Consider the following 27,260-nt stretch of genomic DNA (forward strand, 5'->3'; position numbering starts at 1 on the left):
TGCATCGCGGCGCAGCGCGCGCCGGCACGGCCCGCGTACACTTAGGCGAGAATGCCTGTTGCGCGCGGCATCGTTGACCCCGGGGAATGCGCGGGAATGCCTTTCGGTGAGCTTAATGCGCGGGAATTTCATACAATATTAACGAAGATTTTTCCACGGCGGGAGGAAACGCTGAAAGGCGGGGCCATTAACTCGTCGAAATCGTCCGTATTAATCAAGCGGCGAGAGAGCGCCGCGGACCGCGCGCGGCCGTCGATGATTTCGCCGGTTCGATCGGGCCCCGGTAAAACGCCTCGCAGCGTTCCCTTATTTCCTTCGGCTCCCTTCATCGGAATGGAAACGGGAACGAGGCGTTATTAGATAGGCAACGCGCGCGCGTCCGAACACCCGAGGAAAATTCGATACGCGTCCGTGCAACGTCGAACTGTGCGCCACACGATCCGGAACGCCGCAAACCGGTCTAGCAATTACCCGCGAGATCGATTATAGCCTCGTAATGGGCCCTTCTTAAGCGTTGAACAGCTATGTATCTATACGAACGGAACTTCATATCTTTCGCGAAATAATTGCATCGCACACGCGAGGCCTCTACCGGCGTTACCCCCGCCAACGTTTCCGCGGCACCGAGAGGGCCCCTGCTCCTCCTCCCTCCTCCCTCCCTTCCTTCGGTCCTCTCCTTCTTTTGCCGCGTCTCTATACACCGCCTTTCTTTCGCCCTTCGACTCTCTCTCTCTCTCTCTCTCTCTCTACCTTTGCCGCGGTCTCACAGACCTTCTGGATGCTTCGAAATTAGCCGTGCCGGCCAAAGAAACGAATCCGCTCGCCCCTTTTGTTCCCTACGTTACAACATCGTTTAGGGTCCTCTACTTTTTTCGACACCGAAGACCGTGGCTTCGATACCCGAAGACCTTGGCCCCGCTGTTCGCGTACGCTCGAATTTTTATTTGCTCTCAGTTTCCCGTTGCGTTTATTATATGGAAGTGGGTCGGATATCCTTTTAATTGCTTTATAAAAAAATTCGATATCGATCACGCGGAAACCGAGGAGCAGGTTCATTTTTTTCTTAGAACATCTTTATATTATAATTTTTAATTTATATCGTTTAAATGTATTCCGGACTATTTATATATACATCACCTCTATGTAACACAATAGGATCTTACTAGCCAATTAATAAAGAATAATAATAATTTTAACAAATTAAAAATAATGCATTGACAATTTAGAATGTTTTTAATTTTTACACTATCTTGTAATAATACATTAAATCCGAGGTATAATGATAACGTTACATAATTAAATCTAGAATGAATTAAAAAGTAGTAATCCTATTCTAAAATGTAGATATATGTAATAAGAATAACGTTTCATTTTTATGTAATAAAATAAAGAAACGAGATCAAAATAAATAGCATCAAAGGCTGATAGTTGACATATCAACGCAAAGGGTTAAAATGATCAACGAAGGAATCAACATCATTTCCATCAATTTGCGCGAACGCAGTTTCGTCTCAATCGCTTCAAAGCAGACTGTAAAGATCAGCGACGAAGCCACGCCTCCCGACGAGACGATATAGAGACATTCTAGAACTAGTGCCACGGTGCACCGTCTCTCCACTAACACCGTTCCCTTTGGTCTCCGGTGCGGGACACGCGAAAAACGCGCGCAGAGGTCGCGCGAGATGGAACGCGCCTCGCAATTACAGCCGCGCGTATTCGAGCGAGCCCCATCGGAAAGAATGGTCAATCGCGGGGCCATCTATTGCTTAGACGGCCGGGTATAGCTTGAGCGGTGCCGAGCGGAGCGCGGCGTCGACTCTGTATCGTCATCGGCCGCTGGCCAAGCCGGCCCCCGAGCCGCGTATAAAACTCGACATACCAGATGCGGTTCGCCGAGTCATCCGCGATTTACGGCGATAATTTTAGCAGCCGGACAATTTGTACCTGTAACGGGGCGAGTAGTTGGCTCCTCGGGCTTTGATCGCGACGCGACGGCACGCCGCTGTCGCGCGACTGACCGCGCGAAATCGGCAGCGGTGGCGGTCGGGATCTCTAGGAAGCCGGGGATGAGACGGTGCTTTAGGGCTACCCGGCGCTTACTTCCGAAAATCGTGTGGATTATTTCCTAAACGATTGACGATCATACTGGATCATACTCACTGTGCTGATGGTGCTATACCGAGGCCAGAAATCGCATAAGAGGATAACAATGGAAGTTTTGTTCTACCTGCTGTTGCTTTGGTTTAACCAGAATTAGGAAGGTAATTCTGATTTAATTAGAATTAAATTATAGATAGCTAATGAATCTGAGTAATAAATTTATTTAATGAATTTATTTAATGAATTTATAATCGTTAAGATTTTTCATCAGAAGAAATACAACCCAACCCTTTCTCACAATCGTCGCGGAAAACAAAGACACAAAGACTAACAAATGCAAAGACGCAACAGCTTAAACAAGATCGTCAAGATTGAATTGTTCGATTAAACGAATTGAGACCATAGATTGTCAACTACTTCGATTCCGTGATAAGCGAAGAACTAGCGAGTCTATGAAGCCGGAGCCCAGAAGAGACGTCGCGTTTCTATGTAGCCGCGAAATCGAGACGCGAGTCAGGGGCGGTAATGAACCCTTTAACCGTGCCAGGGCCGGCTTAATGACAGTTTAAAGTTTCCTCTCGCGTTCGAGGTATCGCAGTCGGCCATCTATCCGTGAGCACGGCTCGTTCCACCGGGAACCAGTGAATCGGTGGATCCGATTGCGATCGATGATCAATTACTCGGCCTTGCTCTCTCGGGCCGGACTATCCGCGCCGCAACCAATCCGAAAATTTCTGAAACGCTGTCGCGCGATTACACTGACGGGGGACGCTGGAGGAGAATTCGCGGGGCGAGGTTTTCCTTCGGCGAGGGACAAGTGCTCGCGTGGAGCTGCTATGGGGAACGAAGGAGGAGTAAAAGGAGCGAAAAAGAGCGAAAGAGTAAAAGAGCGAAAGAGTAAAAGAGCGAAAGAGTAAAAGAGCGAAAGAGAAAAAGAGCGAAAGGGAGAGAAAGAGAGGGGCAGGCTGGTATCGAGAAAGGCGAGGAAAGACAAAAACGAAGGGAACGGAGGCTACGGCCGAACCGAGAGAGACAGCAGATAATAAAGCAGGAGTCCGCGAAGAATGATTTACTGGCGGCCGGTCGAATAACTTTCCCGCCAACACTGTTGCCACCTTGAAGAGGCATTGCGTGGTATCCGCTGGTTGCCAGCTTCGCCGCGGTGCAACCCCGCAGTCTCGACAAGCTGAAAATATCCTCCGGAACAAAACGAGCAACCGATCCAGCGAAATTGTTGCGCAAAACTGCCACCCGTTTTCTTTCTTTTTCTGGCGTTAACCCGCGCTCCTCGGATAAATCGATACAAACGAGGCGAGATAGACGAATCCGATGCTATAACTTACTGCCGCGGATTGTTACAATGATAATTGCAAAGATCGAAATTCGATGTTGCATATGTATAACAAGTTTCAACTGATAACAATGTTTAACGCAATGATAAACCGAGGCAACAACGATTATTGCAATTTTTAGAATACGAAAGGGTTAAGCTTTTTAGTCGCGATTTTACTGGTTAAATATCTTATACAAGATATCAATATAAATTTAATTATACAGGATATATAATATAATTATAAATGTAAATATCTTATACAGGAAATAAATATAAATTTAGTTATACAAGATACAAATATAAAAACCCTTTGTACTCGAATGGCGCCTCTGAAGCGCCAATGAAAATTGTCATATAATTAACAAGATAATGTTGATATTATTAAATACCCTTCTGTTGAAAGCATAACAGTTTAACAAGTCGCAAGACTCAATCTCTTATATTAAATTACACTAAGTACTATACTACACCTGGTCGAAAAAGCAATTTTGGATCCGAGCTTAAAATGGCTTCGACTGCAAAGGGTTAATTATACAAGATATAAATGTAAATTTAATCGTCCAAGATATGATATTTAAATCCAATTATATAGAATATAGTATACAAATTGTTGGATTTCAAACGAAAAGTAAAAAGTGGTGTTCACCGGTGTCTTCGATGCGATCGTTCGCCGCGGAACGGACGGGGTTAATCAACCGGCGTTCCGCTGACCCTCTGATTACCATTGACCGACTGTCAGAACCACGGTTCGAGGCGCGTCTTCGTTATTTCTCCCGGCGCCGCCGTTCGCTTAATCTCCGCGAGACTATTCCCGAAGACAACCAGTTTACGATTCGCGCACGATGGTATCGCGGTCCTTTCAGCTTCGCTGAATTATTAAGCCCGACGCGCGTGATACGGTTAAACCGTGGGCAGGTATCTCGTTACGAACACGCTGTCCACAATTTTCCCGGGCTAATCCAATAACTCATGATCGGCCGCGACGATAGTTTCACTTTCTATCGACAGATTAATTCTTATTCGTTCGCTTTAATGCCGCGGCCGGGGCGGTTTCGCGCCGGGACCACCCCCTCTCTCTTTCGCTCTCCTGTACCGTCGCGCCTCGTCCACCGTCTCCCGGTCGCATCTGCATAATTTTCCAATTTAGATTTGCATTTCTAAATTGCATTCTCGCGCCTCCTATCTGCCGTCGCGGTTATCAGATAATCCCCGCGGAGCGCTCGCGGATTCGCTCCTTTGTTGGGCCAATCGAGACTTTTTATTTGCCACGGCCGCGATAGCCGACCCGCGTGGACGCTGAAAGCGAGCGTCTCCGCGTGATATGGAACAAAAGGGAGCTCGTTGTAATTATCCTCTCGTGAGTGTAATTAGACGATCGGCGGAATTGTGGAGAATATTCAGAGGAAATAGCGTCGAAACTTTCGATTCACAATTGTACTATAAAGTATAATAATATAAAGTAAAATAATAATAATAGTAATTATTATTATTATTACTGTTGCTTTAGTTATTATTTTGCACTACCTTTTAAAGCTTCTCATCTACGATAATTCTTCTCTGAGTTTCCAATCGATTCGATAAAGCGAGCCAGAAAATCGACGAAAGCGCGAATCGTTCCGAGTTACAGAACACGCAATTGGAGGATAGGGAATCGTCATGTACGACGCCGTTCGGGCGTTTTCACACCGTTGTAAATCGAGAGGGGTTCGGCTCATTAGAAATTCGATAGAATCCGTTCCCGTTTATCGAGGCGCCTTTGTGCTCGGGCGTTTTTGAAGCGACGGGAACTCGGCGGTGCAGCGAAGGGCGCGAGGCATTCGGTACGAGAGAGTACGCCCGGCATTCAAGCGGAGCACACGGCGCACAGTGTTGGCCGCGCTCCTCGGCCTTTTCGAAGGAAACCCACGGCGGATTGTATTCCGTATACACCCCGATTGAAATCGATATTCTCCGCAAGGTCGGCGCGCAACAAAACCAGCGGAACAATGGTTCGCGTGGTATACATTCGCCGAGCAGCGGAATAACAGGTAAAACTGCTCGCGATTTAATACAGCGCTCCGTGAACCTGCCGCAACCGGAGCGCACCGGGTACCCTCCCATCCACGGATCGTTCTACCTCGGAAATCGCGATCAATCCGCCGGAAACTATGCTCTGAATTTCGCCAAACGCTTCGAACGCGCCTACGCTGTTCCAACGACGATGTTTTCTTTGTTTCTTGGTGGTTATTGCTCCTTTACTATATTTATATATAGTTATATACTTGACACAATACCCGTCATTGTCCTTTTTGAGGTTATAAATATATAGTAAAAATTATAATTATTAATATCGTTGCGAACTAAGTTGGCTACACGTGTTATACCTCACAGCGTTTTATTCTCAGATTATAATATTTACAATTGTGCTCTGAATATTTAGAATAATACAATTGTGGCAACATAATTCTAGCTTCAGCTATTTTCTAAGGGGTTATTATGCAACTACTTATCATTGTTCCAACCAATTTTTTAGCCTTCCTCTATCAGCTAAAAATAATTAAGGGGTCAAAATCAATTTGATAGTGATTAAACATTGCCATCATGCTGGCAAATATTGCAAGCTCTATGAGTAAGGACGGAAATTCTATTGAACAATAAATATTATTAAATGCACAACGAATTTATTATTTTCCTCCACTTCACAAACGAAGGGAACTTTTAGTAGACCTGCTATCAAAGGAACAATTTTTAATCATTATTAATTCTTACTAAATAAAAAGAGAAAGGTGCATAGTCTGCTATTAGGGGAAGTAAAACTTCCGTGCCTAATGTTGAATTAATATCAGCTGCCCCAAAAATCAGTCGATTTTACGCAAGCAGAGTAACGTGGACTTTTGGCAAGGAAAACCGCGGCATCTTGTAATCCATCGGGGGGATGAGAGGCGGCGTCGCTCGGTCGCATAAATAACAAGTGCTGGGAGCGCGAAGGCGTCCATCACCGCCCCCGCGGCTCGTCGTTCTAACGTCGCCGTATCCTCTCGGTTTTCGGCGAGGTGGAGCAAAACGGGCCACTCGGAAATTAGTCACCGTGGACCCGGTGGGCCGCTATTACGAATGGGCTTGCCGGCCGGTGTCCCGTTTCACCAACGAAATTAAACGAATCGTACCCCTAGAACGGGGCGCCTCGCTCGGCCCTCCACGATCCCCGGTCCCCCGTGACACTCCCTATCTCCTCCCCTCCCCTCCCCCTTGTTGTTAATCGATACCCTCCAGGCCGGCGTCCTGTTTATACAACTCGCCGCGACACCCTGCAATTACGCGTGGACGACCGATTAATTTTCCGTCGAATCTCGGCCGATTTCAGGTGCAGGCGACCGACCCCGATTGCGGCGTGAACGCCATGGTGAATTACACGCTGGCCCCTGGCAGAGTCGAGTCCGAGCAGCTGATGGTCCGCAGCGACACCGGCGATATCTGCGTGAGAACACCGCTCGACAGGGAAACCGCCCCCTACCTCGAGATACCTGTGATCGCCACCGACAGAGGTAAGTCAACTGTTTTTTTTTAACAATAAATTATTTGCAACTGAGAACTAACTATTAAGTAGCAACTACTTGAGTGCAGAAAATAAAATGGCAACTGACACCCCATTGGAATTGACGTAATAGAAATGAATTAAAGGCATCCTAAATTTGTTAACCCGGCATAATATCATATATATAATATTATATATAATATCCTATATAAAATATCATATATCATACAACATCCATAGTATAATAAAACCAGTCTATTTCTCCGTCTTTTCACCCTCTTTTCGCCAACGATAATTACAGCTCAATCTCGCTCGACTTCCTCGAACATGCCCGGCAACACGCGTCCACGATCGAACGTAACGGCGGCGCGGGTAAACGATCGGGCGCGTGACGCCGCGGTGAAGAGCGTAGGTTAATTATTCCGGACAGTTTCCCATCGATTCGCGGGATCGGGTGGAAGTGAGAAGGCGCGGCTATCTCGTAAACTTTCGCTCGATACGTCGATCGATTAGCGTCGGCGTACCGTAACGAATCTTCCGTGACCAAAATAGGAGCCCGTAAAGTAGCGGCCTCCGCGCGAACAATGCTTTTCCTCGGTCTTATCTCTCGGTCGGCCGTAGAAGAGAGGTGAGAGAGGAAACGAGAACGAACGCGAAGAAGCAAACGCGCGCGGCAACCTGGGAGAACCCGGCGAGAAGCAGCAGGAGCGAGCAGAGCAATGGCGTGGCGACACACACGGTGGAAACGTGCCACCACACGAAGAAAAAGAGCCGAGGGGAGGGGAGGGGGGGAGAGACCGCGCGGTTGGTGGAGAACGAAGGAAGACACTAGCTATCGCCGTGGCAAGATCTAGTAGCTCTGTAATGGGGTGTATGATTTATGTCGCCGGTGCACGGTGTGTGCCCATTTTCAACTGGCTTACGTCCGCGCTGCCCTTACGCGCGCGAGAAAGAGAGAGAAAGAGAGAGAGAGAGGACAATGACTGAGGTCCATTGATCCAGAGGTTGACGCAACCTACCCTACGGCAGGTAGCCAACCTGCCGCGGCAGCGCGTTCGTTAAACAATATCCGGGCGTGTTTCATTAAACGGGGGAATTCGATCGTGGAGAATTAGACCCAGCCCGAGATTGAGCCTCCGCGGTGGAACAGCTAGGAGGAGCGACCGCCGGGCTCTCTATTGTTGGCTGGCTGCCGTTTTGCAAACAGCAGAACGGTCCATAATTGTTGCTCGTTATCGATACGATTGTTCCGCGTGCTACCGGCCACGCCGACACCATCGGCACAATAGTACCGCTCGGATATGACGCGAGCCGGAGCCAGCGCCAAGTGATTTATACCACCTGCTGACGAGTTAGGACGACGCCAGCAGCCTTTCAGCGGGACTTCGCTCTCGGTAAGGAGATTCGCGAACGCGCGCAGGAAGTCCGAGAGAGACTGTAGCGGCAACTTCGTCGGTTTCGTCGCGGTGAACTGTTCGATATGCACACGCCCTTTTATGCTACAGAAACTACGCCCCTTAGATCGAATGAGACATGAGACAATGTTCATTAAAGTATAAAGAAAATAAGAAGATCACTGACCTAAGGACAGTTTAGACAAAAGGATCAACAGAACCGCGACCATTTAGATCATTCTATACAAGAGACTAAGCAAACCACGCCCCTTGAATCATCTTATAGAGCGATGGCAATGAAACTGCGCTCATTGAGGAACCTTATAGAGAGATAGTAGCGAATCGACGTTCTGTAAGGGACGTTAGACAAAGATGTCGATGGAACGATGATCTTCAAAGCATTCTACGAAGAAAGAGCAATAAAACCACGCCCTTTAATGTACTCCGCTGCAAGGAAAGAACAAAGCCCCCGGAGGCAGTCTACAAAGACGAAGCTATGAAAGTACATCAAATACTTTGCAGCTAGTTAGCAACAGGATCACGTACTTTAAGGCACTTTGTGCAGAAAGGACCATTAAGCCACGCCCTTAACGAAGTCTCGATAGAGAAGGAGCAACAAAGCCACGCCCATTAAGACGGTTTACAGATATGACACAATGAAAGTACGTCGAAGAACGCTCTTTACAGACACGTAAAAACAAAGGCACGTTCTTTAAGGCGCACTGCTTAGAAAGAACCATTAAGCCACGCCCTTTAGTACTCTCGAGGGAAGGGGCAACGCAACCACGCCCATTAAGATAATTTGTAAATGCGACACAATGAAAGAACCTCCAAAAAGGCTCTTTGCAGGCACGCGGCGACGAAACCATGTTCTTCGAGGCATTCTATGTAGATGAAACCATTAAACCACGCCCCATAACGCAGTCTCGAGGGAGGATAGAAAGCAAAGAAAGCGCTCGCAAGAAGACACTTTACAGAGGATCGAAAGAACACCTTTCAACGCACTTCGAAGAGATAAGACAACGAAATTGCTGCAAGGTGTGCGCTATCCCCCCCTGATTGCGACTGGTTATCGGGCATAGTTGTATCGAGTGGCTGCGGATCGGTAGTTCTCGAGTTCGCCGTAGGAAGTGGGAACGCGATGGTACAGGCGATTCGCACGAGCGACTCGCCGGGTTCTCAGAGCCGCGGAGGACGAAACGGCGAAGCCATTTCTCATTTTCGCTGCTAGAAGCCGCAAACGCCTAGGCGGGGAACGCGTTCGGCGATAACCATCTCTGTGCTTGGGAAGAGCAACTATGGGTCGAAACGCGCCGCTCTATCGCCCTAATGGTGTCGGATAACGGCAGACCAGAGCCGATAATTATTACCTACGAGTGGGTCCCGCTTTGAATCGAGATCCGTGGATCTGCGAACAGCTAGGAGATACCAGATCGCCGACGATAGAGTTTCTACGTGCCGACTCCCACTGTTACAGGCGTCTTACAGATGGTCGCGCGGAGACCTTCGGGGGCAAATTCGATTAACACTTCCACCGACGACGTAACAATTTCGAATATAATATTTATAAATGTATTTTAATTCAATGGAAATTGGAATACTGAGACATATAGACACCTGTTGCTTTCAGTGTTTTCATATCTTGCAAGTTAAATTCTTTTATGGATGATATGTTGAGGTTTGCGAATTAATTTTTATATTATTAAATAAATCTGTGTTAAAGTGTAATTTTCGTAAAAATCACAAGATTCGATATTATTTACTCTTTTTGAAATATTAGAATTACCAATAACTCGATAGAAATTAAAACGAATGGCTATTTGCTTTCTTGTAAATTAAATATTAAATGTAAAGTAATTTTCAAATTGCGTGGACAGTTGAACCATTTAAAATCGAATAGACCGACGAACAAAAAGTCACCAAACAAAATCTGTCGGAAAACGTTAAAGGAATTCGCGTGTCCGTGTTATCAGTTTCCGAAGGGATTCCGTGGTCAGCTCGCAGGGGTTTAAAGGGCCGCGCGCTCGCGGCGGACCGTTCGTGACGAGGCTTGTTCTCCTCCGTTTAACAATACGACGACGAGAGCCGGATAAAATCTCGAGATTTCGGTTACGGCCTGTCGCCGTGGATCTCGCCGGAACGGAGAAGGACCCGTGGATCGATGCTATCTCCTCTCTTCTGGAAATTGCGCATTACGTGGCGCACATGCGAAACGATTCTCGCGCGCATCTTGATGCACGTCCTACGATCAACGTACAGAAATGCAAAGAAAGGCGCGGCCCTTGTTGCAGCAACTTCTTGAGAGAGAGGACGACACCGCTCTCGCGCCGCTGACTTTATTGACACCGGCGTCATAAATCTCCCGGGCTTAACTCCCACCGACGATCATTGTCCCCGTCGTTCTTTTCCGTTTCTTTTTTTTTCCTCCTCGCCGGCATCGCGTGTCTACGCGTGCTCGAGTGACCCCGAGAAAGAGAGAGAGAGAGAGAGAGAGAGAGAGAGAGACGGGAAACCGGGGGACGGAGAGAAGAAGAGAGAGATTCAGAGAGGAGGAGAGTGAAATGTTGAGAAGAGAGGAGAAGAGAAATGCTGAGAAGAGAGGAGAGAGGGATGCTAATAGAGGAGAGAGATGCAGAGAGGAAGCGAGAAAGCCAGAAAGGCAGATTCGGAAAGCCGTGGGTTTATCGAGGCGAGATCGACCGGCCGGGAACGCTAGATAACACGTTGGAACGACGTATTCTTCGGGATGGGGCGATGACAGCTTGCAGATCGCACGTAATAGCAGCCAGGCCTGGCATGCTTGAAATAATATTCCTTCGTGTATTACTCCGAATAACATGTTATTTTATTTCGTAATCAACCGCGGCTGTGATCACTTTTCAAATAACGTTTCAGTTTGTAACGTTACTTGAAATAACATTCTGCTTTAAGGACATTGACCGTGTTAGATTTCGACAATAAGACAAGTCCTACTTTCATTCGATTGATTAATTTTCAACAATTAAATCAAAGTTCCTGCTAAATCAAGAATAGACAGACAAACTCGTCTGCAAGAAATACTTCTCGAAAATCTTTCGAAAAATCGTCAAATTAAGCTTAGAATAATTATAAACATCCTCTACAGTGCACCAAGTGTTAAAGGGTTAAAACAGTGATACTGTGTCCAAGGGTTAAAACCAAAACCTACACAGAACATAAAAGAGTATACACAGTGTATAAATAATAAAACGAATCTTCTCAAAATTCCAATCTGGTTAAAAAAGCTGATCACAAATTCCAGGAGGTTTTTATTTCGATTAAAATAAAAATTCCTCTAAAGGGCGTCAAAAATCTGGCAACTGGAACGCGAAGACCTCGCGGATGAAGAAAAATATAGGCTCGCCTCGATTGCATAACGTCGTTCGGTTGAGCACCACTGCCGCCCATCGGCCTTATAAATCTTCCGTCGGCCCTGGATCCTTCGCCGCTTGAACCCCCTCGAAAAGGACTCGTCCGGCCGATCGACCGCGTGAAATTAAAAGGGTTGGCTTGCGGTGCGAGCGATCGGCCGTGCTATCGTCGTGCACGCGTTTACTTGGGTCGTTGACCTATTGTCCAGGAAGCTGGACGACAACCGGCGAACTATCGCCCGGACTCTATACGCGCTCGGTTTGATTTTATTCGATCGTTAATTTGATCGATCCCCGGGGACCAGATGCGCGAGGAATGCCGGGCCGAGCGGCGGAAAGGGGTGAGAGGAGACGGAGACGGGGGGAGAGGAGGGACGCGGAGAGGAAAGACGGTCGTTCGATAGAGAAATTAGGGGTGCAGTTCTCGCGGGGAATCTCGGAGCAGCGCAGGGGCCGGCGGAGTTCGGCATTTCGGGGATTCTTGGAACGGAGAGGTGGCCGAGAGGTGGGCAGAAGGTGGCCACAGTGGTCGAATAGCTCGGCGAGACTTGGCTTCTCTAATACAAGTCAACAAAAGCAACTGTAATAGTCTATGAAATTAATAATAAGATCAATAGTGCTGTTGTCATATTAGCCACAAGTAACTCTTGTTCATTTAGTTTGCAATTTGAATATTTTTAAATTAAAAACATCCGTCATTTTCTACAGCTTCCGCAAAGCTAATGTATTTTTTATGTGGCATGAATGAATCCATTTTACATTGTATATCATTTGAATTATACATTTCGTACAATTTCTATTATAATAGGAATCATAGTAACATGAGTCACATTTCAAAAAATTTTTAATTATGTCTGAAAATGTAATGCGAAAGCACTAAACTGTTAAAGTGACAACTGAAGTAAATTATATAATTACCATGAATTATTCTAACAGTAAATTCGATCAGTAACGAGTAACACTCTCTGCTTCGTCTAATGAGAAAAATATAACTCACGTCATTATACTAATCCACTCTTATATGCTATACGACATGCTACGTGTGAGAATTTTATCTAAAAATTTCCCATAGAAAGGTTCCCATAATTTAAGCGATCGGCGAAGAAAAATATCGGATAAACCGCGACTGGTAGTCGCGTCGCTAAATAACATTGTTAATAGGTATCTAATGTTCGTGGGTTTCGGGCCGACTGCGGGCCCGCGGTCTCGGGCCGGGTTCTGGCCGTTCCTCTTTTTTCCTCTCGAAGGTGGAAGGAAGGAAGGAAGGGAACGGAATGGCTCGGCGAGGTTCACGGAGGGAAAAGGGAGGCCGCGCCGCGCCGGCCCTTGACGCATGACTCCAATGACACTCGTACCTATAAATCTCGGCGCGCTCCGAGCTCCGCGCGCCGGCCGAGTCCATATATTACTATGAGTTACGGGTGTAAACCGTTTAAACATCGGATTACCCGTTTTACATACTGTCTTTAATATTAACACTTGCGCCAGGGGTTCGCCTAAATCAGCGGCGCGCCGGCCGAACCAGTGGCCGAACGCGCTCGCGAGTTATCGGCGCGATGTTACACCGAGCGCCGATTAATTAATCCCTCGGCCGCGGCCGCGCCGCGCCGCTCCGAGGTGAGGCGTCCGTACCCCGTTCGACGAAAGCAAGCGGATCCGCGCCGCGATTAGGCCACGACGAATAACGTGATTTACGGATAACGATCGAGGAGAGCGTTATTACTTTCCGTCAGACCGTATATCACTCCGCGGAGCTGCGGAACGCGGCCCGATACCTCTCGACCCGCGAGCAAATTATCACTCGCGAGCACCTTCTTTTTTCGGCACCTAACCCCACTCCACCTATCGGCCCCTCTTCGATCCAGCAACGCCCGATTGTTTGTTATACCACCGGTTACTTTTTACAGCTGCCAAATGCTTTTGAAACATTCCTCTCGCGATGGCGATAACTTAATCTGTCCGCGATTCGACGGTGTTAAGCGGTACTCGAGGTTTAATTGTGGCCCTTGCGATGGTGACGAGGGTAAATGATCTGGGACAGATGTAATAGGGTTTTTAGTTTGCGTGAATATGTGTCAAGGTTGTGGGAGGAAGGAGTCTTACGGTTTTAAGGGGAATGTGCCTTTTTGGTGTCAGACGATAGCCAAAGGCGAGTAGTCTTCTTTTGTCATGAATATCTGTGACAATTTTACTGAGAATCATTTATAAAAATTCAGAAAGGACACTCGAATATGTGTCAAAATAATGTTAGAGTTTTGTAAAGAAATATTTGTAAAGAATTTTCTAAAATAAATAATATTTTTCCCTTTATTTTTTCAAGAATTTCTTTCCCTTTTTTATTCAAATCTATAATAGATTGATCCCTACACACTTTGATCTTAATTTATGTTCCATAATGGATTATTTAATAATAATATTGCACATAGTACACTACATAATGTAGCATATTATCCGGCATTATGCAATCAGAGAATTAGTTTTCAAGATTGTAGAAACGATGCACAATATCCGAGGAAGAGAAATGAAGGGGATGAATTTCTCGAAGTAGGTTGGAAGGTGGTAAAAAGAGAGAGAGAGGGAGAAAGGAAGAAGGTAGAGGTAGGAGGCTGATTGGCTCCGAAAAAAGGCCAAGGTACAGAGCGCTGGGAGATTTATGTCGGCCAGCTCGCGGAGTCCCCGTAGATTCGTTCTTTACGCCGGCTAATACCCCGACATTATTTGGCTCGATAAGAGGATTTCGCTCGAGACTGAAATAAACATAATCGCGCTGGTTCGCACTTCTGGTCTCCGCGGTGAACCCCAGTTCCATATACAGTGCCTCCCAACTTGCAAAAACGTAACCCTTTATCACTGATTCGTCAGCTCTAATCATCCCCTCAATTTACTTCTGATCGAATTAAAAGCCTGATGAAGCGTGTTCTTTGAAATCCAGATAAAATTTCTGCATACTAATTTTCGCATACTAGGTGTCTCTTATTACTGAAACTATTAATTTTATTTTCTTATAATTTCGTAATTCTTTGCTTTGTGTTTTTCTTCTGTTTTATTCTATTTTATTCTTCTTTTTTATTTAATTTTATTTTTTTTCTGCGATATTGAGTTTTGTTTCTCCCATGCAACAAGTACAACAATACTGTAATATAATATGTTATGTCTATTACATTGTGTTATTTTATCTATTACGTTACATTCCAATTCAATGAGACGCCTATAATAGTTTAATATTAATTTAATATTTTACCGAATAATTAAATAATAAAATTATGTATCCTAAGTTTAACTGGCAACTCTTTTACAGGTGGACTGAGCACCGTGGCGATCGTCAGAGTACAGGTGACGGACGTGAACGACAATCTGCCAGTGTTCGAGCCGCAGAGGTACAACGTCACCTTGAAGAGCGACAGTCGAGCGCAAGGGCCGATTTTAAGGGTAGTGGCCACGGATCTGGACGTAGGGCCGTTCGGTCAAGTAGCCTATCGGATCACGAACGGCAACGAGGCCGGCGTTTTCCAAATCGATTCAAACAACGGCGAGCTCCAAGTAGCATGGCCGAATTTGCCATTTCGGTCCTCGATGTACGTGTTGAACGTTGCGGCGACGGACGGAGCTGGACGGAAGAGCATCGTCGACGCTGAAGTGAGGATCACGGTATCCTCGCCTGATCACAGGATCGCCACCTGCGACAAGCCACGGTACACCATCACGGCAAAGGAGAACGTTCCTCAGGACAGTATCGTGGGTGGCGTGAAAGCTGTCTCGTCTTCGTCTCCAGGTAAGTTTCTCAATGCTTAGAGTTAGGTGGATGAGAATAATCGTCAAGGTAGCTCGAAGATAACGTGACAGAGCCTTCGGGTTCCATAAAGATGCGTCGGTTAGTTTTTGCGAAATAAATTCGTGGATTTTTAAGTGGAATGTCCCTTTCGATGTCAGACAAGTTCGTAGAAAATGATCTACTTCGTCGGTGAATATCTGCTATACTTCTGTAGATATCAATATATAAAAAATCACAGAGGTACCTAAAATATACGTCGATATGACCCTAGAAGTTTATTAAAATATGTTACATAGTTTTTCCAAAAAATATTTCGAAATATCTAAAGGGTTCCCCTACGACGTCAGCCATCCAACCCCATTCTTCGATGAATATCTCCTACAATTTTATTATCAAGGAGTTACAAAAATTCACAAACGTAGTTCAAACACGTGCAAACAAGACCCCTAAGTATCAAAGAGATACATCATACAGTTTTCCCCTAAAAAATTCCGTAAATTCAGAATATTAGCATAAGAAGATTCGGTGGGGGGCGAGTTTCCCGGCCGTATCAGGATTAATCGTCGAGGTCCAAAAATCGAGGCAGCTATCCGCGCTCGGCACCGGCAGCCGTTGAATAGCATCGGCAACGTATTCCACGCGCGGCGTTACCGCGTTAGCATAGTCGCGTCACGAGAAAACGGCGGCGGCGGCTGCGACGTTCGCGTAGCCCCGAACGCCCACGTGTGTGTGTGTGTGTGTGTCGGTGTATACGCGCGGAGCACCGTCGAAGAGAGGCCCACGGGGCCAGCGCGATCGTATAAGAAGGAGGCAGGCTCCGGGACCGCGTGCATCCTGTACCCCTCTCTTTCTTCTGTCCGAGGGGGGAACCGACGCGACGGCATGTAAATCATACGGGGGAGTCTATTGTGCGCGATGCCTCCGAGGAACGCGGTATCCGTTTTCGACAGGACGCCGAGCCTCGGTACATTTCGAGAAACCTACGAGCGGCCTTCCTCAAACATCCACGGACCGCTCCATTATCTTACAAAAGTTCCTCCCTGCGGACCGAGCGATCGCGAAATTTCCCCTCCGCGGATTGTCCTCTTTAACGATTGATTTTAATCGGTTGAGCGTCGAGATGGGCGGCTGAGAACTGTTTAATTTACTATTTGGTTTACTATTTAATTTAGTAGTTAGTTTACCAGTTAATTAACTATTTAGTTCACAATTTAATAATATATATAATTCAACACTTAATTGACCATTTAATTTAGCACCGAATTCGTCCTACTGTACTTAGACGACACAATCTATATAAGAAACAAAAATGTCCTCACTGCATTCGAAAAATTATTGCGCTCTAAGAAATCGAAATAAAATTGAATTCTTCTGTTATTAATCTATAAAAACGAAAATGAAGAAAAATAATTTGAGAGTGCAAAACGATTTGGTCTTACCAGAGAAAGCATTACGAACAAGTACCGACCGCCACAGCGTGAAATAAATTATAATGCAAGGTGTTAATCGCAATGCCAGGGGTTAAGATTCAATATCTAATCTAACCGCACCCCCATGGACGAATTACCAATTCCATGGGATCCGGATGAAACGCTGCCGAAATTTCGCGACGTTCGCGTGCGACGCGAAACAGAATTCTCGAACCGGTGAACCCGCCGTAGGAGGACGGTATAAGGAGGGTAAGGTCGCGGACGGGTGGGTGGGTTGGTCGCGGACCCAACTCGCGGGAGGGTTCGAAGAGGATCGGGCGAGGGCGAGGGAGGTACGTATCCGTGTTTCCACACTGGTGGTACATCCGATGCAAGATACGGCGCGTCACGACTTGCGCTCGCCGCGCCATATACCCGATGCACCGTGTAAAGTGTCTCGTGGCGTATCGACCGGCACGGTTCGGTACGTTATAGGGCCCGGAATGGTGGATAGTTTACACGGTGGTGCCTTACCGGTGGTCGTATTGTTCGACCGCCATGGCCCGCATATACGGCCTGTTGCATATCAATGCGCGAACCTCTCCTCGAGCGTGTTCCACCATCGCGGAGCGTGCGTCTCTTCTCTTCGTTGCTCTCGTTCACCTCGTACCCCGCGGTCCCTCGGATCGATGGATCTCTTCTCTTCGCGGAGCAGTCCACAAAAATTCGTCCCGCGTCTGCCGACGTGCGCGAACACGTGTGCGAAATTTCAGTTCGCTCGGTTCGATCCTTTTCTCCTTATTTATTGTCGAAGACTGACTGAAATACGCGCGATCTAGTTTAGAGAAATGTTGTACGAAGTTTGTAATTAATAACTCTCTACAATTTTAATGCAGTGGCTTGGGAAAATTCGTAATGCTTCTTCAAACATGAATAAATAAGTGTAAAAAATTTTAATCTGCTAAGTTCAAACCTTTTCTTTAAATTAATATTGAAAGTTCTAGAAATGCAGATCTAGTTTCGATATTGGAAAGTGCAGAATATCTTTGAATAAAATGACAAAGCAGTAACTACATTAAATTATTAGACCAAGTATTTTACATTAGAATTAGAATAATTTACCGTCGAGAAATATAGATATCGGAGGTTGGAACAAAAAGTACGTTCTCCTGCATTCGGAGTAAAACTGTCCGCGAATCGTCGTCAATGATCTAAATCGATCTAAATAATTAGAGAGGCGCGCGCGTCGAGCGGCTTGCGTAACAGAAACAACTTTATCTCCTTATCCCGGCGTCTCCTCACGTTTCCCGCAGTTTCTGCCTCGCGGACGGTCGAAAAAAAGCGCTCCCCCCTTCCCCTCGGGTCTCAGGTGCAATGGTAATGGAAGTCGCAAGGGGTCTCGGGTTTCGCGTTTTAAACTCGCTCTTCCTGTACAGATCCGATCGATCCGGTGATTTCGGGGCCTCGGCTCCCAATCAGCCACGCGTCCGCGCGAGAACCTGTTCACGCACGGAAGATCGGGGCCCTGGCACTCGGGCCCACAATATTTGACACACGGCAGCCAATCAGATTATCAGATTAAAAAGTCAGACGAGCCCGCCGCGCCGCGCCACGAGAGAGAGACGATCGTCGTCGTCGTTCGTCGTTCGTCGGCACAGGTGCGACTCGAAAGAGGTCTCTCGCGCCGCCGATACGCGCCCGCTCTCTTTCTTTCTCTTTGCGCGGCTGTTTCACGAGATGCCTGAACGGTTCCGACACGTACGGGGTCCTAAAGGACGTTGGTCCCAGAAGATTCGTCCTCCTTCGGCGATGGGGGTTGACGCTCTAGCGGCGCATTTGCATAATTATTGCCCGACAACTCCGCGCGCCGGCCCGGCGACGTCACCTCGGGCTTCATTAGTTTCGTATATACTGCCGCGACATCGAGTCGCGTTATCAGATGGCCGGGCCAGGACTAGCGCCGGAAGACGGTACTGCCGCTTTACGAGCACCTGTTCCGATAAAGCCGAAGGACCTTGCCCCCACTGACGACCCTTTCTCTCTCTCTCTCTCTCTGTCCTCGCCCCTGCCCCGAGACGAAAAAACAGCGCGCGGTCGTTATACGACCGTATGATCGTCGCCGGAGACCAGGGAAAAAAAGGAGAGAAGTCGGATAAAAACAGCGTAGACGAAGTCCTTATTCGGCGGACGGAGAGCTAAGCCGAGCGGCCGCGGTGCGGAGGGAACGAATGCGCGAACCTACCATAAAACCCTGGCGACAAAGTGAGGGACGCGCTTCATTTTACGGCCGAGTTTATGGTACCCCGGCGCGGAGCTGAATCGTCGCGGCAGAACCGCGCGTTCCCGGTCCGCGCCGCGCTGAAATCGCTCCGCTCGCCACGGCTCGGCTAGAGACGAGACCCTGCGCCTTATCTTATCCGGGGAACGGGTCCTCGCCTCGCTCCCAACTTCTCCGAGAGACCCGCGAGCTTGTACCGAGGTGTCGTTTGGCCCGATCGGAGTCGATGCCGATTGGGAATGCAAATGAGTCTTCGGGGACCGGGCCCACAGTGGTCCAGAAATTTGGAAAACTTGTCGAGATTCTGGGAACGCGGTCCGGCCTGAAACAAGAGGAATTTTATGAGTAGTTGGAACATCAACCCTTCGGACGACGGACCGTATTGGCAACTATACTTATAGTCGGCTTGCTGTTAAAAATGTCCCCCGTCCCTGGGAACGTCGATGTTAATGTTTTAGGGTATTTCGAAGTTAAACAAGGGGTCCTGGTAGTTGATAGATCAGACAGTTAGCATCATAGTCCCAGCATTGACTACCAAAGTTCCATCTGTTATACTGTCATACTTTTAGGATAAAGTATCAGAGTTATATCATTAACTATGAAAGCATCGGCATTAATTATTATACTCCCTGTATCAGTGATCAAAGTCCCAGCATCGAGTATCAGAGCCTAACATCATATCAGGGTCCCAGCATCAATTCTCCAGAGTTTTAACATTAATTATTAGAACCCTGGCATTAAGTGTCACACTTCCAGCATGAAGTACCAGAGTCCTAGCATCAAGTATCATACTCCCAGTATCAGCTATTAAAGTCCCAGCTTCGAGTATCAGAGCCTAACATCACATCAGAATCTCAGGATGAACTATCCAGAGAGCTAACAATAATTATTCGATCCCTGGCATCAAGTGTCACACTTGAAGTACCGGAGTTCTATCATCAAGTATCATACTCCCAGCATGAACTATCAGCTACCCAACAGCAGCTACCATAATCCACCTAGCGACCATCAAATCTATCCTCTCCGCGACCCTGGATTTCGTTGATACAGAGACCACGGGTCTCGGAGCTTTTCGCATACCCTGGGATTCTTGTCGAGAGAATGCGCTTCGAGTGGCGGTCGAAGAAGGGCCGAGAGAGGGTTGAACCTCGTGGGACAAGAGCGTAGGGACGGGAGGAAGACGGAAGAAGAAAGGAAAGAGAAGGACGAGGAGGAGGAAGAGCTGGAGGAGAAGGAGGAGGAGAAGGTGGGCCGTCGTCGTCGTCGTCGAGGTCGCATAAATCGTCGCGAGTCGGATTCCGGGCAGCCGAACGCAAGCCGCCATTGTCCAGGACTTTTTGCCTTTCTCTCTCTCTCTCTCTCTTTCTCTCTCTCGCTCTCTCTCTCTCTCTCTCTCTCTGTCTCTCTCGCGGCGGTTCTTCCTCCGTGTCTCTCGCTCCGCGGTCTCGGGAACTGCTTTTGCTGGTGCTGGTGCTGCCGGTGCTGCTGCTACGGAGTTGCACTCTTTGCATACGCTTTAAATATCACCGCTTTGCTCGCTTTGAGGGCTCCCAGCGCACACCAGCCACGTCGTCGTCGGGCCCTTTCCCTCCACGGCTGGTCGCCGAGGCCGGAGACGCGGCACGTCCGAAGGGGAAGCCGAAACCGAGGTCTCTTGTCTCGTTTTCAGCTCCCTTTGTGCCCGGCCGGACGCGTCGATTCGCCGCGACCGCGGATCGCCAGCCTTGTACTTCAAATATCGAGGACGAGTCTTCTATCGGCAACCCCTTCGATCCTCGCTCTTTCTCTCTCGCTATCTCTATCTCGCCCTGCTCTCCGTCTCTCTCCGCTCTTAAGAGAGCTGTTCCGGAGATAACGAGCGACGTGTCTACTAACGATCCATTTCACCGTCTCTAATTGGTCGACGCGGCCCACGATAGCGATTCCTGCGGACGCGACCGGGATATATCCATGCGAGCGGCCATATTAACGTTATTCCGTGTTCCCGGATAATTTGTAGGCCGAATAAAAACCGCCGTCCTCGGCGACAGCCCCCGGGAAAAGCGGACTCGAGGGGCACCGCGACGGAGGGAGAGAATGACAGAGAGAGAGAGAGAGAGCGAGAAAGGGTACCGGGGCTAATCTTATCCGGCCGACACGTCGTTAGTCTTTAACGAGTTTAACGGCGATACTATATAAAGATCAAGGATTAGTGGCGTCGTTCGTGAGTGTCTATAAAGATACACGGAGATATTATTCGGGGAACGTTCCGGCCGTTACGACCGCGGATAAAATTCGGACTGCACTCTCCCCTGGGAAAGGGGGGGCCGTGGATTCCCGTGTTGGAAATTCTCGCCGGGGCCGCGGCGCGACCGGTCAAAGAAAATATCTCCGATAAACCGCGACCGTATCTTCGCGTAAACGGGTCCAGGGACCTGGGCGCCTCACTTTCGAACCGTCCACGGTGACTTCTTTTCCTATCGTCAGACCGAGCACGCCCTCGAGTCGCGGGACGGGCGAGATAAATGCTTTTACTAGACTGCGAATCGTCCTGCGGTACCCGGCGGTGATTCGTAAGAGTAAATGAACCCTTTGGAGCACGATTTATTTCACGGCTTCGTCGATTAACCCTTGTTTGTCGTTCATACATTTTTGCTGGACAGAAAGTTGATATTTATTATATGCCAAACCTTTATTACATGTTTAAATATTAATTCTAGATAGGTGTAGTTTCACTACGGTTTCAAAGATACGAATAGAGTTTAGATTTAGTGTATTATAGGCCAAAGGGTTATGAGCAGTTTTATTTTTGCAGTGGAGAATCTCTTGGTTAGCGAAGAAAAATTATTTTGTCTAATATTAGATAAAATTGGGAATTTTTTAGAAACATCTGCAAGCTAGTTGCACCATTGAAGAAAATAATTTGAAGTACAATGGATTTATGTCCACGATATTCTGTCACCCAAATATCCTATCATCTAACCATGCATTATTTAACTTTCTACAACCATTAAATTCTCCTCGAAACGATTAATAATTATTCAAGTAAATATTCAACCGAAGAAATGCCTGGAAACGTTGCTCGACCGAAATTTGATACGAAAAAAAATGCCTGGAAACGTTCGAACAAAATGTCATTCGAATAATGGCCAACTCCGCTCCGGACCTCATCCGTTTCTTCCTTTTTTCCCCCCCGGAGTCCCCTCCGGCTGCTCGCGACTCCCTCAGCATGCGGCCCCGCGCGTCGTGCTTTCGCCGGACTTGCAAATTTCGCGCGCGGCCATCGTCTCGTTTCGGTGTGCCCCGTTGTGTGTCTCTTTGCATCTGGGAAGAGCTGAGAGAGCCTAAACCGAGCTGCGAGATCCGCGCGGTAAGATAGCGAGAGCAGTCCCTTCTGCCACGGCCTGGACGAGCCCTTCGCAGTCTGATTTGCGTAATTCCGTTCCTGGAATTTCGTGTACCCTCCACCCTGCCCCGTCGTCGTCGTCCCCCCCTTTCGCTCTCTTGTTCGCCGTGGACAGATAACGAATGCCCTTCGTCTTGTCAGCGAGCTTCGGGTATATACTTGTCATGGAGGGGCCCCGCTTGCTATGCCTCTCTCAATTAACTGGAAACACTTGAGGATAATAGGTTCGCTAGCGAGCGCGGAACGCCGATGCGGAATATTCTGTTGCGGAATTTATTCCGGGCGAACGGATATTGGGAATCGATCGTTATTTTCCGAGGTTGGCGAGGACTGTTAAAGGCCTTTTAGAAAACTGTGCGTAGAGTTCGGAGATTCTGTATTACCTGACGATGTTCGATAGACAACCTTGATCGCGTCCTAAAAGTTTCGATTTGACAACTCGAGCAACGCCGACGCCTAGCAATCAATCTCTAAAAACCGCCCCCATCGACAGGCTGCTGACACTAAGAGCCGTCTCGAACTAGGTGTCGAAGCCACCCACGGCCACCCACACCGTCTCAGCACCGCGTCGTTCCGCGATCAACCGCCTCGCGCCGATTAGTCGCGTCGATTCGCTCGAAAGTGCAACGGAGCCCGCGATACCCCGGTTGAATTATCGCGGCGACTCCGACCTCTCTCGCAGAGATTTCCGTAAAGCAACCTATCGCCAGGGACCGCGCGGATTTAATAACACGCAGGTGTGGCGGGGGCCTCATTGTTCGCGATCCGACAGCCTTTGGAGGCGCTCTATCCCCCCGGCTGCCAGAAAACGCGGAGAGCGCCGGCTCTCTCGCGCGGAAACGCGACCTTTTTTCCCTTCCATCGGACCGAGACGATCGACCGGCTAAACGCCGTTGCAAAACCCCGAATAGTTTCGATTCCACGCTCTAATTGAAACAAATCCACCGTACTGGCCGCGCGACGGCCGGCTTGTCGAAGCGTTGGCGGGCCTGACAAGCTGTTGCCGTGGCGAAAAACTCGATAAAATCCTCAATACGTATTTCATCGAATCGCGTCGATAAATAAGAACGTGTCGATATATATATACCTCGCTGGCGTACGCAACGCGACGTGTCATTTTTCGCTCCATATGTAATCTGCATATAATCTCACGCGAGAAACTCCTTCTACAACCGGGCCAGCCTTTCTCAAACAAGCAAATCGAAGGAGCTTAGTTTGAAACGATTCTGCTGTGGTCGACATAACGCGTTCTAATTTTCCATTAAAAATGTTACTTATACTAAGAACGAGATTTTCTAGAAATTATTTCAACGAATTTTTATTGTAAATTGTAATAAATTTGTGATTGAGATTTAAGTACGAGATTTAAATTATAATCAACTTTTAACTAAATCTTACGTTGTAGTAAATATCAAAGGTGGAAAATTTAGAAGAAAAATGTAAGATATAGTACGTGCTATTCTCAAGTCTTGCCATTACCATGAAATGATATATTTTAGTTGTATACAGGGTTCGCTAATTCCACCGTCAGTTACTTCAACAACAGTCTCAAAAATATTTTTAAATTTGGAAATGGAACGGCGTTCAACGATTGGTCGGTGCAGCTCGCCCCGAAAAACGTTGAGCGACAGTTCGCCGGTGGCTTCGATTGAGAAATTTCAAGGTGCCGGCGACACGGTGGTCGTGACGGGGAAATACGTGGCCCCGTGGTATTTCGCGCGGACAGGTCCCCGTGTAAACGGTTCCCGGTGCCTGTGGTAGCCGCGCCGACCAATAGCGTGCGGCGTGCGTGCGAACATATAGATGCGCAGATAGAGCTTGCGCTACGAGGCGCGATGAGAGCGCCGGGAGAAGAGAGAACGACACCGGGGACCCCGGTGCTCTTTCCCGCTCGAGCGGGGCCCTATGATGCGGCCTCCCCGACTCTTATCTCGCGCCTCGTTATCGCCGTTTACCATCTCACGGTCTAGAGAGAGCGGAGGGTCCTCTATGCGGCTACGGCGCGGCTACATGCACGTGCTCCGCCATATATCTTTTTCTCGCTGTTCCTCCGATCCTTCGGCGATTCGATCCCCTTTCTACCACCATCGGGAGGCCGTGCCCCGTGGAATTTCGAGGGAGGAGAATTACTGCTGGGTAATCCTAGACGAGATCGCGCGGAGGCAGCCGGGGGGAAAGGCCGGCGTGAAACTCTGTTCGCTCGATGCTTTTCGATCGACGACTTCGTCCGGGGGCTCCTTTGTAAGGCTGACGAAAACAGATTATGTCATGAAGAGTATAGTATATGCAGTTACGATGCACAGATATTTTTCTTTCGTAAGGTGATTTATATTCTGCCCTGTCTAAACTTTCTTATATGTCATTATGTAAAATTATAATATTTATAATATCAGCATTATAATATTTATAATATTTACATTATAACATTTCCAATATTTATTATAAATTATAATATTTAACGTCAATTTAATTTTTTATAATATCAATATTACAATATTTATAATATTCACCTTATAACATTTCGAATATCTATTATACATTATAATATTTAACGTTAATTTACATAACGTCAATTTAATTTTTTATAATATCAGCATTATAATATTTATAATATTTACATAATAAAATTTCTAATATTTATATTATAGCATTTCTAATATTTATTACACATTATAATATTTAACGTCACTTTCTAATTTATATTGAAATGTTCCCCATTTGACAGAAGATCGCATTGACACTGCGTTTACGAAACAACGCCGATTAAAATCAGATCGAAAGAGAATCTACACAGAGAAGTCGGATCTAGATCATAGTGAACCGATTTCCAGTGTCTATTATCGATTTATAGGAGAGCCACGGCACGATCCATTAATCGCAGGCTAAGGTTACGAGCCATCTGGTCCCTTGGCATAGCTTCTCACCCTAGTTCCCGTGGTACAGTTTCGCGTGCGCGTCGTGGCCAACCTACTTTCTAGCTGATCCAGACAACGTCCGTAGCTCGGAGCGTGTTTCGAGATGGGACAGGATATCCCCGCGGCGCTAGAAAACGGTAGCTAATGTCGAGCATCATTTTATTTTCGTTGGCCGCGCAACCTTATTGTCGCCGTCCATTGTCTTGTCGTTCCTGCCGCCCTCCGCTTTTAAGCGCTCCTCCACCTCCTCCTCTTCTTCTTCTTCTTCTTCGTCTTCTTCCTTCTCCTTCTCTTCTCGTTCTGTAGAACCGTCCACCGTACCAGACCATTTAGCCGCGCATCTGTGCGAGCGGGACGTTTTACGCATGTACGGAGCTCTATTCGTTTGTTTACCGGTCTCGATGCTTGCATTTCTTGCGCTATTGTGCGCCGACTACACGATCCCCGGTAGCTTGTTCCGCGATGCCGGGAAGAAACCGCGAGACGGTTAATCTTCGAATCTATCGCGGATCGAAAGAACAGTTTCCGGAAAAACGGCACCGACGCCGAGGCAATTTGTACCATTTTCCGTGGAAAAAGCGGCCGCGGATTTCTTTGTTCGACCGCGAAGCTGTTTAATCGATCCGCGAGAGCGCTCGGGGAATTTTTGGTTTAAGATTGTTGAAATTGATAAGGAGTCTTCCGTGGACATCTTGGTTGAATCATGCGTTAAATAAATATAATTTTGTTATTATTAGGAAGCCATAGACGTTGGCTATTTTTAGGGTTTTTTAGAATTAAAGTTAGCACTGTGTAGAAATAATTTTGATGAAAATGTAGCATGGATAATGAAAATAGAGTCTCAAGCTGTAAAATGAGTGGAATTTCGTCGTCGTAGGATTCTTCTTTAGGAAATGATCACCGATTGAAGATCGCCGCCTCGAGCACTGTTCGAAGACGCTTTAATTAAAACACGTCGCTTAAATGATACTTTAAATATGAACGCATCGCTGATTAAAGGATCTATTACTATGTATTTATTCCTTCCGTCATTACCATTACGATTTATCCTCGGTATAAAAGGACCTTCGGATCGACGAAGAGAGCCTTTAAAAATTCAGCAACAGCGACAATCTCTACGATCTCGTTTAATCCAGACATCTCCGCCGTAACAGTCCCGAAAAAATGCAGTCAGCATTACCGAAATCAATTTCGTCGTTCGTCGCTGGAATCTGCGAACGCGAGGCACCGAAGGACAAAGCCGGCTTCCATCTATCAAACGGGCGGTTCCTCCTGTTTCGGGTATTTTTCGGGCCGCGGCGCGGCGATTTCGATCACGGTATCCGTCGCGATCGATTCCAGGCCGGCCGCTGCGGATCCAGGCGAGCGATAAAAGCCCGGCCCGTTTGCATAAATTCGTGGATTTTTAATTGGACCGGGTGTAGAGGTAGACTCCCTTGTCCGCGGGGTTATGGCGCCCGTAGTAGATAGCCGTGGCATGCGCGGCACCAACGGGGCCCGCCCGTGTTCCCGACGGGAAATCGAGGCCCCCCCCGCCCCCCGTTAATTACCGGGGCCGGCGAGCGCGGCGATCAAATTTTCGGAAATACAGTTTCGCCGATCGGCCGAGGGGGGATGGGGGGATCCGAGCGAATTAGGAAGGAAACCGTCCGCGACGATTTTAATCGGCGTCCTTTCGCCGGGGAGGGCCCACCGCGCGTCTACGCCCGGCCCCACGGTCTCCCCCTCCGTGCCGGTAATTTAACGACGATTCGACGGCGCGGGGGCCGTA

General features: G+C 47.6%; 1 protein-coding gene across 1 annotated transcript in view; it reads left to right on the top strand.

Annotated features, from left to right (window-relative positions):
* The window catches only part of LOC144469978 (protein dachsous-like), a 307,517-nt gene extending 291,565 nt beyond the window's left edge, over positions 1-15,952 (top strand). The window contains exons 3-5 of the mRNA XM_078180732.1: positions 6,777-6,957; positions 15,029-15,502; positions 15,831-15,952. Coding sequence (XP_078036858.1) covers positions 6,777-6,957; positions 15,029-15,502; positions 15,831-15,952 — 777 coding nt within the window. The remainder of the gene's footprint in view (positions 1-6,776; positions 6,958-15,028; positions 15,503-15,830) is intronic.
* The last annotated feature ends 11,308 nt before the right edge of the window (positions 15,953-27,260 follow it).

This window comes from Augochlora pura, chromosome 5 (assembly GCF_028453695.1).
Source record: "Augochlora pura isolate Apur16 chromosome 5, APUR_v2.2.1, whole genome shotgun sequence".
Lineage (NCBI taxonomy): Eukaryota > Metazoa > Arthropoda > Insecta > Hymenoptera > Halictidae > Augochlora > Augochlora pura.